The sequence below is a fragment of the Porites lutea genome, chromosome 11, assembly GCF_958299795.1.
Source record: "Porites lutea chromosome 11, jaPorLute2.1, whole genome shotgun sequence".
Lineage (NCBI taxonomy): Eukaryota > Metazoa > Cnidaria > Anthozoa > Scleractinia > Poritidae > Porites > Porites lutea.
In genome coordinates, this window is record NC_133211.1 from 26,798,021 (window position 1) to 26,815,314 (window position 17,294).

Consider the following 17,294-nt stretch of genomic DNA (forward strand, 5'->3'; position numbering starts at 1 on the left):
GCTTGTGAACTCGCATAATTACCTAACTAATGACGCGTGAAACGTTGAGAAAACAGTTCTGTAGTAGTCAGACAAACTTGAAATAAAGCGTTTTCAGCTCCCCTTTGTGTATGTCTTGTTTATATATATCCGAGTTTTAGCGCTAAATAAGATATAGGAAGCTGTTTCTCGCGTTGCTAGGTGATTGCTCTTATTTTCCTTTTAATTAAGTTACTTACCGAGCAAGTCTAGGCAAGCCTATTGTTCCTATTATAGTAGAGAAACACTCATTAGTAAACCTATACCGAATTAGTATGCAGGGCGACACTTAATTAGTATGCAGGAAATCCAAATTAGTATGCGGGAAGGCAGTGAGCAGGCTTTTATGCGGTTCAAACAATAAAAATACGGCAACCAACCAGAAGGCTTCGTCAAACGAGACAGCCAATGAGCGTCTTTCTAATTCCGGTCAACCAATCAAAACAACTATGACATCATAGTACCCCGGAATACATATGACATCATCTTCCGAAAATAACTAAAACCTGTCAAACCGGTTATACCAACCATGACCGCCACAAGATAAAAATAGAACATGACATCATTGATAAACCCGTCAAACTGGATATACTTAATGAGATTCCACCGCAAGTTAATGAGATTCCTGCGCATTTTATTCATGAGATCAAGACAAAAGGTTATGACGTCACCTAGTTAATGTATTCCTGCGCATTTTATTCATGAGATCAAGACAAAAGGTTATGACGTCACCTAGTTAATGTATTCCTGCGCACGCTAATGAGATTCCTGCGCAAAAAAGGGGTTAATTTCATCCCTCCTATACTACTCATTGCCGCTCTCACAAGTGTACTGGCCCCCCAAAAAATACCAAGACAAGAATAAAAAAACACAAAAGGTTTGAAATTTCATTGTTGTCGGCTTAGCTAACAAACAATGCGCTATTGTTCTCCGTTTCTCACCTAAGTGAGAACAAGTGGTTTGAACAAATTATGACCCGTGAAACGCCCTTTCTCGATGCTGTGTGAAAACCTTTACAATGCTTACAATGAAATACGTCATTGTCTGCGGTCGGATCAAAAACTGACAAACAAACAGATGTCAAAAACAAGTGGCCAATTATTGCCCTGTGAAAGACGACCTTTATGTAACCTATACCTCATGAATAATATCATGAAATAAGGGCCTGTTTACATGCATGGAGTGGGGGACCCCGGTCTAGTGGGGTTGGTTTCTTTTGTTTTCACGCTCTGGGGGACACAAAACAAAAGAAACCTACCCCACTAGACCGGGGGTCCCCCACTCCATGTAAACAGGGTCTAAGTTAGATAAACCCCTCGAACGTCGGTATTAATCCATATACATCCCGAGGGCCTACGGCCCTCGGGCTGTATATGGCTTTAAACCTCCGTTCTCGGGCTTTATCTCTTACTTATTTGCCCCCAAAATTTTGCATAAGCACTGTTTTCGATATCTCTTGGGACGGCTGTAATACCCAGGAGAAATGAAAAAACAAAGGTTATGCAAAATTTTGAGGGGCAAATAAGGTGCATTGTGGGAGATGTGGAAGTGGCCAATAGTTTTTTGTCACGGTTGTTGCACGTTCTCCTTGCCATGAGGATCCATGGGCTCGGAGACTTTTATTACTTCATACCACCAGCACCTTCTCATAATAAGCAACTGAATAAACGGCATGCATTTTTAACTGAAGCCGGAATCTCTCTCTCCCCCCCTCCGAAAATCTTCGCTGCATTTCCTATCTATAGCCGTATAATTCGACAAGGAGTACCATATCCCTCAAGGCCTGAAACGTGTCCAGAAACTACGCATGACTGATACAACCGACATAACGCTGCCATGCAATGATCGAGTCATCCTCTAAAACCATATTACACATGCGACCAAGCTGCAAATGCCGGTTTAAGAGCTCATTTTTGTTGCCCCTCCAACGCATTCCTCTCTGCGTACAACGCTTAATATTCTTCACTGTCAAAAATTTGTACCAAAACTAAAACCCGTGTATCCTGTTTTTCATTGTTTTTAACGCATCATATCCACGTAATTCATTCTTTTGGCCTTCGTAATGGCAAACCAGAAAACAAGCCAAACCCGTTTCTGCTCAGCAAACACATGGAAACACAGAATCAAACATTTTGTCTAACTTTCAAAACCTCGCAGCTATAATGACAACGTAATCCAGTACACGTTGAACGTAAATTTTTATTACAACTAAGATAGGAACATTCACATTGATTAATTCTACAATGTACGATTGGAAAAGTAAAGTGAACGTGGCTTTTCCATTCATTATTATGCGAGAATTCCAGGTTCTCTTATCATTAATCCAGAAACCAATCAAAACTGGGAAAATTTCCCGGCGTCATCTGGCAGCGACAAATCTGCAATGGAAATGAATCTGATTCTAATTGGGGAAAACATGATAAAGTAGACATGAGCTAAGCTAGTCAAAACCAATTTTAAAAGGTCGCTCTGAGAAGTAGAAATCATATCATCACGTGAGATCAGCTGGAGATCACAATGAGTTATTCGACAGGAGGAAATGCTAGGCAGCAAGAAGCGTACTGCGAAAACACGCACAAGTGTCTATAGGAGTCACCAGCGAGTGCCTGACAAGCCAGTTTTGATTGGGTAACTGTTCTCTAGTATGTTTCCTCCCAAAATTGACATAATTTTATATTCAACGAACCATCCTTAACTCCTGTCGCATAAAAGAATTATGGAGTTAAACCCCTCTAAGTTAATGTTTTTTTGAATCTTTGGTGCAGCGCAATAAACAGTACCAGAGGAAAGTGCTGATCAGTTGCTTTCATTTCAATGATCACACTTAAGGATTCAATCCCCAGACTGAAAAGTACATTTTAGTCAACAGTATTAAATTAAAGTACTGGTCCAACTTGCTCATAAGGTGCATGGCACTATCCACTGGATAAATCTCTGTCCAGAGGATGACGCAGTTGTTTTCTATAATATCTATATCTACTGGATAATGATTTATTCGGTGTAAAGAACTATCCAGCTTTTGAACTTCACTACTACTAGGACCTTCTCTACACATTTCCTCTTCAGGGTTTGGCTCATAGACAAACTCTTAAGCTAGAACATACTATGAGTTTTGGAAACAAAGGTTGCTAATAGTTTAACTCTCTGCGTAATGGAAAGAAACGTATTTTTTGTGCATGCAAAATTATAACAACCTAAAGATGAAAATGCGATTTCTATTTTTTATCACAATACCAAAACGTTGTCAAGATAATGTTTTTTTTTGTTGTCGTTTCGTTTGGTAACCTCATAATTAATTGATGATTCAAATCAATAAGTCAAAATAAAATACAAACAAAAATACTTAGAAGAAACAACATTATTTTTAGGTTTAGTTTTCAACAAAATGTTTTGCATATTTACATAATTTCGAGGGAATACTTGACCAATGTAGAAATTTGTTTAACCGTCACTAATTATACACTAAACATTTTAACCTCATTCTAGGAGCCCTAATAGTCTAATGCTACTACAAATGAAGACAGAGACCACCTTAATCATTTGAAAGGCAGCTGGAAGAAATTAAAAATGCAAGAAAGTCACGTTTATATGCCAGAACAAAAATTATAAAAAGGTTGAAAAAATACAAGTGACACAAAAATATGTTGGAAAAATACCACTGCAACTTTGATGATAATATATGACTTGTCAGGATGAAAACATTGTTTTTGCTTTACAATTTTGAAGCAGCATAGAATATAAAAATACTTTCAAACCACTTGGTATTAATTCCTAGCAATTCAAGTGATTAAGGTGGTCTGCGAGGAGATGTGCGCCTTTGAATTGGTCACAAGTCTGCTACTTAATTGTGCCTTCATTCACCGTTTTCTCATTCTCACGTTCTTGAAGAGTGACTAGTTTTTCAAAGCACGCTAAGCAAACTCTAACTGGATCATACAGCTGTTCTTCAGGCAACGGTAATCTCTTTTCGGAACAGGTTCCACAGAAAACCAGCCCACAATTCCTAGACAAAATTTGTGGGGAAAAAAAATACATGTTAGCTGCTGTTCAAGTAGCCATCAAAAAGGGTGGCACGTATTAGTGACGGCTTTTTAAACTCGCTAAAGTAAAAAGGTACAGGTTTCCGATGAACACAAGAAGGGATCATTGGAAAAAGGTCATCTGAGATTTAACAAACGTCACTAATATAAATAGTTATGCAGAGTATAAGGCCTTCTGAATTAGTGAGTTACTATGACTATATTATGACTATAATTATAATGTTCAGGGCCGGGTTGTACAAAGCTGGGTTAAGATAACCCGAGGGATAGTGCGAAATGTGATTTCAGAGATGAAAGAATAAAAAGCAAATTCGGTGTAATTCTTCTTGTCTACAATTTGATGATTAGACTTTTGAACAGATTAAAATTTAACCCCGGGTTATCACTAAGCGCCCTTCAAACAACTGGGCCCAGAGCATAATCATGCAGACTGAAAGCAGTACTGTTGCTATAGTTGACGTGTATGATATGAAGAATTATGCAGACCTCAGAGAGTGTTATCTGCCCTGGCCGATAACTCCTTTGCAATCATACTCAGCATCATCCAATAATTGCTGTTTATTAGTCTCAGATGACTTTTGAGCTTGTCATAAGTAATGATGACTCACAACAATTGGAGACTATTATTATTGTAATTTTCAGGTGAATAACAAAATATTTCAATTAATATTGGGACAATAACTACCTGCAATGATGTTTTCTATTAGCAATCCAGAACTGTGTATCACATTTTGCACAGTTAGTTGCAGCATGATCTGGGACCCACAGAGTAGGCTGTGCCTCACTCTCTTCCACTTGAATCCAGCTCCCTTCATCACCACTGCCAAGTGACAGAGGCGGCTGTTCTCCACTTACACTTGATTCTGGTAATGAACACTGGTGGTGAAAAACAACGAAATAACATAATATTATTTCTTGCTTGTTCACTGGATGGAAAAAATGGATTTACACAAATTTGTTTGCTGCAAATGTGTCAGAACATTTTGAAAACTGAGGAGTAAATCTGGGCAAAGATGGTGCCTAGTTATTTACACCCCGTTTTTTGATATGCAAACATGGCATTTGCCATCATTGCCCCTTATTCACCCCTTGTGACATATTTGTAAAGAGCATATTTGTGCAAATCCATTTTTTCGCCCAGTGGTTTTACAAGACAGCATCGCCAAGTAGTTTAGCCATCAGCCAAGATTGTTTTTGATGGCCCTGTCATCATGGGTGTCAGTAGCTGATTGGTTTGCCTCTAACTAGTTACGCGTATCACTGTTTCTTGCTATGGTTAACTCATTGAGGTCATACGTTTTTTAAAGTTATCCACTGACCAGTTGTTGATTTTAATAAATATTGATCGCAGGCTCAGGTCTATACTGAAAAGGCCAAATAAATTATTAACTTTATAACCTCGTCTGTTCAGTCATTACAAGGAAATCTCAGTCGCTATCACTCAGTCAATACATTAAGGCCTTGGTTTGAGATTTCCCTGTAATGACTCTCAGTTAACTGACTTTGTATTCACTTTCACATGCTACATACCACTTCATCGGCAAGATCACTTGTTCTTCCAACTGTCCCTCCCTCTGTGGACGTCATTCTTCTCCTTTGTGTATCCAACAGCTGTCTTTGCAGTGCTTCCACTTTAGCTTGGTGTGCCATTTCAATCTGCCGCAGTCTCTCTTGGACAGGATCAGAAACATATGTCAATCCATCTATGTCTAGGTACCTAGTGAAGAGTTCTGATGAGTTTGGTCTCAATGTTGATGTACTTGGTGTTGCTTCATGGGTACTGCCTGTAAGAGTTAAGTTGCTTGAAGATTTAGCTGGTGTCCCTTGAGAGTTTTCTGAACATTCTGTTACCTCTTCATCCGAAGGTATTCCTTTACTAAATGAAGAGCCATGCACTGTTTCAACCATGCATTGCCCTACATCACTACTTTCTTGCAAACCTTCCTCTTGCAGTGAAGATTGTTCTTCCACCACAGAAGTCATTTGTTGAGTCTCCTCTGTTAAACCTTCAGAGGAGGTCTTTTCAGAAGATTCCAGTCCATTTTCAATGGCAGAATCGCCTTCAGTTGAATCTAGAATAACAGTTTGTGTGCTACTAGACATACTGCTTTCTACATCACCAACACTTCTCAAACAGGAGTCTGATTGAGCACTAACATACACACTCTTTGACTCAAGAGCAACAGTGTCCTTTGCTATGGGTGTGCTTTGGGGTATGTCATTATCAGAAATATCAGTCCTACTTTCAGGGCAGCTCTTTGATTTCAAATTCCTATCTAAACTATCAAATAATTGTTTCCTATTGTCGTCAAGCGCTTGTTGATGTTTTAAACAGTCTTTGCACATCAGATTTCCATCAGATTTAGATGCTGTAACATGGCACGTCTGCAGAGCTTCTTCCTCTTGCACAATGCTGCTGTTAACACTTGGGAAAACAGGAGAGACAGGAGTGACACAAGCACTGCTTACTGAGTCACCATAATCACTAGTGTCTCCATTCTCCAACACCGTCTCAGAATAAGGAGTAGGGTTGGCAAGATATACGGCTGACCACAGCTGGAGACAACGAGGTTGACAGGAGGCTTGTAAAACCTTAAACCAAAGATATAAACCTCAATATCAACATAAAAATGTAATAATATTATTAGAATTTGGTTGTGTTATCAGTGCAGCCAGAGGTTCAAAATCAAAGTAAAAACTATCGGGAACTTGTGGATGCATTGTCTAGAAAATAGAGAAGTCATGAATGCGATAAAATAAAATATTTATTTTAAGTTGAAATGACTTAAAGAAGAAAATCTATCAATGTACCTATCAAAACACATTTTGTGTTTTCATGAGTTCATATTCCAACCTCATATCCAGGGTTCTCTTGATCACGACATGGCGTGAGTGAATGCACGCCTTAAGTTGCCCAAAGTACACTTTGGTAACAACAACAAAATGGTGTTTTCATATCAGGCAACTTTGGAACAAGCCAATGATCATCTATCTCAGGTCAGTGAGTGACTCCTTTGCATATCTCAACCCCAAAGTGATAACTTGAAAATGCCCTTCGGACATCCACCAGTTAATAATCTAGATGTCTAGTGGGAATTTACACCATTATTTCTTACCAAACTGATCAAGCAGTTTAGGAACTCTTGTAAGCTCAGAGACAATACTAGGATGAGATTACAACTGTACCTACATAAACTGTGTCAAAATGTTACCTGCTCAGAAGAAGAAGAGTACAGAAAATTCTTGAACTCTTTATTTTTCAGCTTCAATAATGACCAAAGCGAGAAGGTACGTTTAAAGATATTTGCCTTCAGACGCTCACTTTCACTGTTGCAGAGGAATGTACCAAAGAGACAGGAATAGGCATGCTGTGCCAATTTTACCTGTTCAATAAAAAGAGAAGTTAACTTTCAAGAGGACTCAAACAGAAGCGAAAAAAGGGCAAGAGTCTGAGACATCTAAGTCAAAGACATTTCTTAAGTTGCACTCAAGGAAGGAGACCCAAAGACCTCTTATGCAGTCATGTCAAGATTTAGAAACCAGTAATAGGAAAGGCCTGAAGATGGGTGACACTTTTCCAATTCCCAGGAGGACTACCCCCTTGGATCTACGTTGCAGAATTATATTACTAGTACAAGTGCTGTGATTTCTCTATAAACCTGTATTTGTCTTCAAAGGGTATTGCATGGGTTTGAAAATGCCAAAAATCTTGTGGCACCTCAATAATACAGTAAAAACCCACATATAAGAACCTAGAATTTTTGACCTCAGGCTGAACAGGTTCTTATATTTTAGGGTAGTTTTTCACAATTCAGGCTGATTAGGTTCTTAAAAGATTCTTGTTTTTCAGAGGTTGCCATAGTGTAACCATTGGCAGCAATATTGTACTACTAATACATAATGGCAAACAATCAAGGTCCAAGAAGAACATCAATATGTTTCTATATTTTCTAAGTAAGATATTAAGATATTGAATCGTCTATATTGCATGGTAGCTTTATGGAAAACATACTTCTAGTGAAAATCCAAACAAAATTAATATAAACCAAAGAAAACCTATACACAATAAACTTTTGTCAAAAGTTTCTCACAAAATTAAAATCGAGAATTTTGACCATCAAAATTGAAGTGATTATTTTTGTATAAGAACCTATTTTCCTTTGCCAGGCTGAAAAGGTTCTTATATTTTTGGGTATTTAAATGCCAAATTCCAGCCTGTAGGTTCTTAAATCACTAGGTTCTTATATGTGGGTTTTTACTGTATGACACACAAAAATTTCCTAAGGTGTATAATAGCTATTTTCATTGCAAGGATGTTTGAAGGCTGGAGAGTTGTGAGATGTGGCTTTGGAGGAAGGTCTTAAACATATCTTGATCTGACAAAGTTGGAATGAAGAAGTATTGAGGTGTTTTGGTGAGGAGAGGGCCTTCATATCTGTTATCAACAGAAGACAGAGAGTCTGGCTTGGTCATACCCCACAGCATGGTGATCTAATCCCATCAGTTATATATGAGGGGAAAAAAATAGGAATGAGGCCACTTGCAAGACCTAGAATGGGAATGCTTGATAGAGTGAAGGATGGTGACCCTTGAATACTATAAGGAAGGACCTGCCTAAGGGCAGAAAACACACACACACACTTGAAGAACTGAAAACACAATGTCCAGTGTATGTCAAGTGACCTTTTCTTGAAACAATACACACGCACAAAATCTTACCAAAAATGATTCATTGAACTCAAATGAGCAGGGAAACTGCCTGGTGAGTTGATGAACGCAGTCCAACCATTGAAGGAACACTGGACACCTCTGGTTCTCATCCTGATTGTGCCCATGACCACACCTGTCTGCAAAACGATGACCAAACTCCAACCATTCACGAGTAACCAATACTTGGAATCCCTGGCAAGGGAAACATTACAACAGTTTGGGAATACTTAAAATAATATTTTGAAAGTTCATAAATTATTATAAAATTCAATTACATCAGCTTTTTGCTTGTGTACTTGATAGCTGAAAAGAGGAACTGTTGAGCAACAGGATAACAACAGTATGAAGCATTGTTTGTTCCTTACACCACCTGTACAGTAGTGACTGTATATCTGACCTGAATGGGCTGGCATTTAGAATAGCATTCATAGGCAACACATTGTAAATCTCAGCCCCTGGCACCTTGCTTTTGCTCTTGGGTGACTAGGAAATCTCAGCTTTTCACAGAAATTCTATGCTGGGCACCCTGGATTTCACAGGTTCAGGGCACTAGGCTCCCTTCATTTTTTTCTTAGAGCACAGCCTTGTATTACAGATCTAATGAAAATATTCAGTTGAACTTTTACAAAGGAGCAAATGAAAATACTGTGTTAACTTTTGTATAACTTAGTTGTTAATTTTATGGCTGAATAAATTGAACAAATGTTGTATGTAAACATGGACAATTCTGTGCTGAGATTTACAAAAACACCACATGATGTGGTCAATCAACCATGGCAAACTAAAGAAATTGAATTGAATTATGCATTTAAGTAACTATTAAGCGCTAGTGGCTGTAAATTTGCTCTCACTCTTCTACTGTTATAGGGCTGTAAAATCACTGTTTGTTTTCATTGTATCATGTTAAAAAAAACAGTTAGGATCTATCTTGTTATTTATGACCGTATTAATTTTATTAATTATTCTGAGAAGTTTGTTTTTCCGTGAACGGCAATTTCTGCCATCTGCCGTTTCCACTCCTCAGAGCTCCCAGCTAGTGAACTAAAGTAGCAGCGAAGGGCAAGCTGTTTTTTTCATTTTCATCTTACCCTGTGATAACAACTTTCGTAAAGTAATTTGAGCTAAGGATTATTACCAACCAAATGATAGGTTACAAATTCCCACAAAGAAAAGGTTTAAGCTTTCTCACCTCAATTGTTCTGTAGTAAGGGTCAAGCATCAATTCTGCCAGAGCAACTAACTGGGTTGTTCTGTCCCAGCCGTCACTGCAATGCACTACAACAGGCCTCTGTTCCTTGTCGATGGCATTCACCACAACGTTGGTTGCTTTCATCAACAAAGAAATATGATGAAGCCAGTTCGTCTTTTCCAAGCTTGACCACCAACTAGCATGAATACAATAGAAAGCATGTGATACAGTCAAATCTGTATTAAGCAGCACCCTATTAAGCGGTCACCTTCTATCAAGAGGTCAGTTTTCAAAGTCCCGAAAATTACTTCCCTTGATGTATTGCATTTTCAACCTCTATTAAGTGGTCACAATCACCATTTGCGAAGTCCTACAGTCACTTAGCCATTCCCCAAGGGTGACTGCTTAGCACAGGTTCGACTGTAGTTAGGAAGCAAAGCCTTAAAATAATCAATGGATTTTGCATAAAGGGGCCTGCTCGGGTACAGATGGAAACTTGAGAAACTTAGAAAATACAAAATCAACCAATGAAGAATTTTTAACACAACACAAACGTGACAAAGTTTTGAGCATAAATAGTTGTCTGGATGTTTAAGAAACTGGCCCATAATTAACATGTTATTCTACATAATATGGGTTTCATAGTCAGGGAATACATCCCATAAAAAGCTGCACTATCACCCAATTGCATTTAGTTTTGGTCCTTATGGCATCAAGTGTCATAGAAATCACTTACTTGGGAGAATCTCTTGGGCCAAGGCACAATGTTCTCAGACTCTGGAAACTTTTCCTTATCGTATGAATATTTGCTAAGTTCATGAACAGTACCTCACAGCCTGGATAATACTCTGATAAACAAAAAAAGAACCTAGTATCAACTCACCATTAAAAATAGTCACAAAAAAGAATGTTGAGCCAAAATACTGGAAAGAGTGTTAAAAAAATGAGGAATATTTACTTAATACATGTACTGTATGGTGTCCTCAAACAGACAGCCACTACACCCATCCAGCCACAACATTTAATAGTCAGGACAATGAGTTCACTAGGTGACTCACAGCAGTTACCAAAATGTTTGCGTACTTCTACTTTAAAAGATTGATACTGCAACTCCTTATCAGTTAATGCATCAATACTTGCATTAAAAAAATGGCCATTTGTTGGTGAACATGTTTTGGAGTTTATATGTTACCATAGCAACAGAATAAAGTAAAAGTAAAATCTTAACATATAAATTACTATTTAAATAAAATATGGCATAATAAAATTTAGGTAAGGTTGAAATTGAAACAATGCTGGACAGCAACTGCCCCTCAACACCGTTCAGAGCCAGCATTCAATTGGTGGCCTTTTTGTACAAGGTCATTTTGCTTGCTAATTTTCAAGCCTGCTTTCCATTTCCCCACTCCCTCAAGAAGGTATAAGGTTTCATTGGTAAGTATTCTTCAAAAGGGTTCAGTGAGGCGGTGGCCTTGGTCACCTACTAGCAGAGTTGCCATGGATACCTCCTTCCTGTGCCTAGTAGACAAGCCAGGTTACACCAACCTTTAGCCACCAGCTCCCAAGATCATCTATCGATGATGAGGTTAATATGAAATTGGAAGGTGTAAGCATTTGCAGTCAAAATCAAGTATGTGTGATAATCCTCACTTGAAGTTTCAAATGAAAATAACAATACCTTCTTAATCAATAAGAGAGTCGGTTAGAAGGCAATAAAATAAGCCAGTCAGTAGAGTAACTAAGTAAACAGGGTACACCAAGGAAGTCAACTCACCCTCACATTCACAGCCACCACCTTTTGCCCTATTGACCACAGCAGCAGAGTAAGCCCTGGCATCCACAATCAGAACCTTGGGCTGTTCTGCAACTTCAATCTCACATGTAACCTTATTGTCCCTAACAGAATCATCGTCGCCATTGCCAGTCATATCTCCATTACATATGCCATCTATGTGGCCATTGCTCAGAAGGTTTGTCTTGCCTAGCTCCTTCAGAAGTTGTTTTTTAAGGGATGATGCTGCAGAGTCCATAGCACATGCTGCTCCTATTGCATGAAGGAGTGCTTCATCTTCTGGACTTCGCCAGCCAAACCATCCCACTTCAGGCTGGCTACAGCGAGCAATCACTGCTCCATTGGTCATGTGCCTGCACCAAAATCACAACTGGTAAGTTCACTATTTACAGCGAATAATAGTCGCTCACACTGATTAATAACTTGTCTCTAGATAACATTGCCCTTACTTTGACACCTGCAGTAACTTATCTACCAAACATAACTTAAATTTTCCATCCCTTTCAAGGGTGGAAAATGATATTCTTAAAATTCATGACTTTTCAGGTTTCCATGAACTGCACAAACCCTGGTATACAGAAGAGATCAGTTGAATTCAAACTTTACCTCCAAACTACAGATGGAAATCGTCCTGAAGTCCTGAATTTACCAACAGCCTCCATTTCCTTGTCTGTAATCTTGGCTGGTACGATGTGAAGCTTAGGATATGTACAGCACAATCTAATTGACAAAGGTTTTTTATCACACTAAATCAGTCTTACCTTCATAACAAATATTGTTACACAGTTATAATGCAAAGGTACATACTCAAAGTTACTGTTGAGGTCAGTGATCCGCCAGGCATCACGAAGATTATCAAAACCCATTCGCCTAACTTCAGACATGAAAGAATACTGCTCTGCATCTAAAAAAAAAATTAACTGCTTTTAGACAAAGTCAGACCCCGGTATGTGCCGTGTACTGTTTAAACAATTAGATTTTGAATAGAATGTTAACAGCCTTCTAATATGTCTATTATAGATAATGCCTTTGGCTCTCACTCATAAAACCAATCCCCTTTTGACAATATTCACTCTACAGCCACACTACACTTTACCAATGTACTTAGCATAGCATAGAGTTTGTTCACCTACTAAAACATCAATTATTTGAATAAATCTACCTCTCTGACAGAAGCTAGTAAACTCTTCCTCCTCTGCTGAGTTTGACTGCTTGCCATCTGTGCACCACGCATAAAATGCAAAGGCAAAAAGATCTTCAATACGGGACAAAGGAGAGATGCACTGGGTTAGATGGTACGAACAATTCAGGCACTGCTCATTGTTATCAAATACAATCCTGAAAGACATGAAAGAAGCACCGAGTGTGAACAACAACAAAGTGATAAAAAATTACAAGTAAAGTATAAATAATTGTTACAACTGAGACAAAAGATATAATGAATACATACTTTTCTTCATGCCTGTTGCAAAGAACCCCTGTGCAAAATGGTTTTTATCCTCTGCAAAAATCTTACTAAAGAGTTTTCCAGTAACTAACCTAAATGACCTGGCATCTTTACAGTTAATGTCCATCAGAACAAGATCTTTCATTTCCACGCACTCTATCAAACGCAAAGGTATCTAAAGAAACAGCATATCATATGTTGAAGTTTTTATATTCTATTGAGGCATTTTCCTACATAATAACTCGCACAAAAAATGTCAAGATAAAAAATGTTAGTGGAGTTTTTCTGCCGCCCTACCTATTCTACCATTATCAAAAATAGATTCAGTCCAAAATTGCCCTTTTCTATTTAGAAAGCAATAGATTTGTGATGACGCAAACTGTCATGTCCCCAATCAAGGGCAATAGACCTTTCCCACATTCCGCTCCAGTGAACACACACAATGAAACAAGGTCGAGATTTCACTGGACAACCTCAAACAAATCACTGTATTTTGTGAACATTAGACTCTAGTTAGGGGCTTTGTTCACAGAAATGCAGGAAAACCCTATTATAATAGATGAAAGTTTATACTGCTCTGATCTCTTAGGGAGCTAATAATTCAAAAGTATGTTTGAAATACTACTTGCTGCAAATGGTGCCCTCTTGACATTAAACTCAAAAAGTACATTGACTTTGCACTTAATGTTGTGAAAATATAGTAATTTTTTGTTCAGGGGTTTCATTAAGGGCCAGGCACCAAGCAAATTAACTGGCTGTGAATGCAACTTTGCATCCCCCATAATCCATTGAAAAAATGCAAAAAGAACTGTGCTCCATAAAAGACCATCTGAAATGTCTCAGTGTTGCAAGCACGTGTCCGAACCAAATTATTTGTGTGGTGGATATTGGTATCAAATCACTATTAAATTGTCTAGAATAGTTATCTTTTTTGTCTGCAGCTTCAGAATGCAGGAAACCACATTTCTGCAACTATAGAATTTAAAACTTTTCTGGGGAAGCATGCTCCCAGACCGCCCCTACGGGGGCAAGGTCCTCATGGCCTTGCCAAAGGGCCTTTTGCAAAAGTTAGTCACGTGATCAACTTTCTGCAAACACGAAAATAGTTTGCTTTTGGAAAATTTTCTTAGCACGAACTGAAAGAGCATATTAAAACTAGGTAACCTGTAAATTTTCAGCCATATATCTCAAAAGAAGCGATTGTAAAGGCTGCCGAAAACAACTCTTGTCACCGGGTTACGCTTGAGTGGTTTTCCATACAATTCCTTGTAAATTTTGAAATTTTCAAACTCTCATTAAATCTTTCCCTTATGCATTTAAGGGCTTAAATTGCCTGTCATGAATAAAAATGAGATTTGAGCCAAGTAATGATGCTTTAAGGAAAGATTTAACGACAGTTTGAAAATTTCAAAATTTACAAGGATTTGTATGAAAAACCATTAAAGCCTTACTGGGTGGCAAGAGTGGTTTTTCCCATACAAATCCTTCTAAATTTCGGCAGGTGTTCCAATCGTTACTGTTGAGATGGAAGACTGAAAATTTACAATTTACCTAATTTTAATTTGCTCTTTCAGCTTGTTAAGGTTCCAGTTAGTTTGGGTTGTTATACCAGTGCAAACAAAACTGGAACTTGATTTACTCCATTTTCAAATCTCCAAATCACTAAATTTCAGAGTCAGGGTAACTGGCAGCTTTTTTGAATTCTGCAAAATTCCAACTCACATTGACAAACGAGTCTTTGAAGCGAATAAAAAGACGGAAATTAGAAAGGGCAAGGACAGCATCAGATGTTCTCTCCAGGTATTGAACACTTTCTCCATTCAGCTCTGGAAATGGCACCTGAGTAGTATTGTCATCTAAAAAAAGGATCATACAAAGAAAAACATTCAGGTTTCACTGGACAATTCAAGTGGAAGCTAGTGGTTAACATGCAAGACACATTGGAGAGATTTAGAGTTATGTTTATGGCAAATGTCACATTCAAGTTGAGAGTTTAGCACAATTGAAAATAAGCAGATAAAAGCAAAACTATTCTTATGGACAAAACTAACAAGCATTATTTTACTAACTTTTTAGGAGAATTAATTAACAATTAATGAAAAAGGATGAGTATCTTATGAAGAATTATGGAGATCGAGGAGGGTGTTACGGCCTCGGCGGATAACACCCTCCGAGATCTCCATAATTCTTCATATGATACGAAAGCTGAATTCAATTATTGTTTTATTATTCGTTCAAAAATAATTCCTTGTTTAACATGCTAACCTCCATCGATCCATCGATGTTAAGTTCATCTTCGATAGTGCATGCTTAGGTTTGTCCAGCTCTGCAAATATTCTCCAAATAGCAGATGTCACCCTTCGAGTTGCCTTCTTGCTGTTCTTACCATGTTTTTAGCTATTTTTTTGCCTAGTTCTTACTCTTGAAACATCTGCCATTTTTTGTTTTCACAACCAAAACAACTCAACCTCGTTCCCAGGTTTTCTCAGTTAACTGTGCCTTAACCTGCACGAACGCTGCATTTTTGCCGTCATTTCCTCGTTAAACACATAATTCTTCCAAATTTCGTCATCAGAAACTGGTTATGGTGAATTATGCGTGTGCTTTTTAGCCAATCAGAATCGGGGAAATATTTGGAATGAATAATAATGAACAGTAAAAGACAAGTAAGGGGACACATGGTACATTTGCCTAAACATGACTCTAAATTTTTCTGTTATCATGCCCTTGCCCTTCAGAATGCATAAAACCAATTGATGATATTTTTACGTCAGGCATTAACCTGATAAAAACATAAACTGCTTAAAATCCGTAAGGCTGAGTAAAATACAACAAAATAAAAAATCAAGAAGCTGACAAAAAAGAATATATACATACATCAAAATTTATTTTGCTTTAAAACGTTCAATTGAAATGCGACACAGAAAAAGCTGATTAAATATACATCGCACGATTTCTCATAAATTTGTAAACTACTGTCAACAATCATAATAGATGAGGATCATTTGAGCTACCGGATTATGTATCGACGTGAAATTCATAAAAAGTTTTTGACGATTTCCAGCTGTTTTAACCTTCTCGGTGAGTAGGACGTTGCACAAAGATCCAACTGATACCTTTACCAAACATCCAAGAAAAGGTCGACAAATGACAGTTCGCAATTTTATCCCGTTGATTGGAGGTCTAGACGGAAATGCCAAGTGCGATTTGACGTTCATAACGTGCTATTATATGAAGAGCATTAAATAAAAAGGTTGGTATTCGATTTAAACGCAAGCTCTACATAGGACCATACACAAACCCACCTGTTCATTTGGTTCCTAGGCATCCCTTAATGATAATGTCTTACCCTCTGTAGCTTCATTTTTCTTTCTTTTTCGTCTTATATTATTAGCTTTCTTGAAATGCAAATTTCTCAAGTGTGGGATGTAAATATAAGCTTACTGTTGTTGTCCCAACTCGTAAAACCGTCAACTTGAAGCTACGATAAACTCTGTTGGCATCATTGAATATAATGGCACAGCATGAAATCTTGGACAAACCTGAAACGAGCGTCTTCTTTGGGAAGAGTTCACTTGCTTGTACATACACCAAACTGGATGGCTGTTCGTGATCAACCTCCTACACAATTTTCAAGTACTGCTTTAGTGCTTCAGAAATGATTTGATAATTTAGTCTACAATTGACACGTTTTAAAGCTTTTTACTCACTGTAGCCATTCCAACTATAACTCCAGGCAAATGCTTCGAGAACTTATAGTCTGCGTGCTGCAGAATGAACTTAGCTCCAAGATGTCTTCCGCTTAGCTGGAATATCTTAAGACAAACTCAGGCAACGGAGAAATACATCAACGAAGAAATAACCGAAACAACGCTTTAGGTCTCTGACTCTATGGGAACGGTAATTTCAGGATGATTCATGCATGAATAAATCGTAAATTATTATTCTATCGCGCCCTACCTCGTCCAAATTTCAACGGTAGGTGTGGACGTCAACAGAAACAAGAAATGAAAATAAATGATGTCATGTTTTTCCCGCCATCCTATAATAAGCATCAACACCTCCAATTTGACCAAATATGGTCAGTTAGGTACTTCT

At 38.0% G+C, this 17,294-nt stretch overlaps 1 protein-coding gene across 1 annotated transcript; it reads right to left on the minus strand.

The window, feature by feature from the left end:
* Nucleotides 1-2,199: 2,199 nt before the first annotated feature.
* LOC140952852 (phosphatidylinositol-3,5-bisphosphate 3-phosphatase MTMR3-like) lies at nucleotides 2,200-17,213 on the minus strand. The gene is made up of 15 exons (XM_073402304.1): nucleotides 16,907-17,213; nucleotides 16,739-16,817; nucleotides 14,919-15,052; nucleotides 13,289-13,371; nucleotides 12,912-13,087; nucleotides 12,557-12,653; nucleotides 12,356-12,469; nucleotides 11,732-12,102; nucleotides 10,694-10,805; nucleotides 9,958-10,153; nucleotides 8,778-8,960; nucleotides 7,271-7,441; nucleotides 5,589-6,650; nucleotides 4,744-4,934; nucleotides 2,200-4,021 (listed from the first exon to the last, which is right to left on the minus strand). The coding sequence occupies exons 1-15, from the start codon at nucleotides 16,913-16,915 to the stop codon at nucleotides 3,856-3,858; spliced, it is 3,144 nt and encodes a 1,047-aa protein (XP_073258405.1). The 5' UTR covers nucleotides 16,916-17,213; the 3' UTR covers nucleotides 2,200-3,855.
* Between the last annotated feature and the right edge of the window lie 81 nt (nucleotides 17,214-17,294).

Coding starts and splice junctions, on each gene's coding strand:
- LOC140952852 (XM_073402304.1), bottom strand. Junction 15,053..16,738: donor AAAGAAGACGCTCGTTTCAG/GTTTGTCCAAGA, acceptor TCCTTTTTTTAG/ATGACAATACTACTCAGGTG. Junction 4,022..4,743: donor AATAGAAAACATCATTGCAG/GTAGTTATTGTC, acceptor AATTTTGTCTAG/GAATTGTGGGCTGGTTTTCT.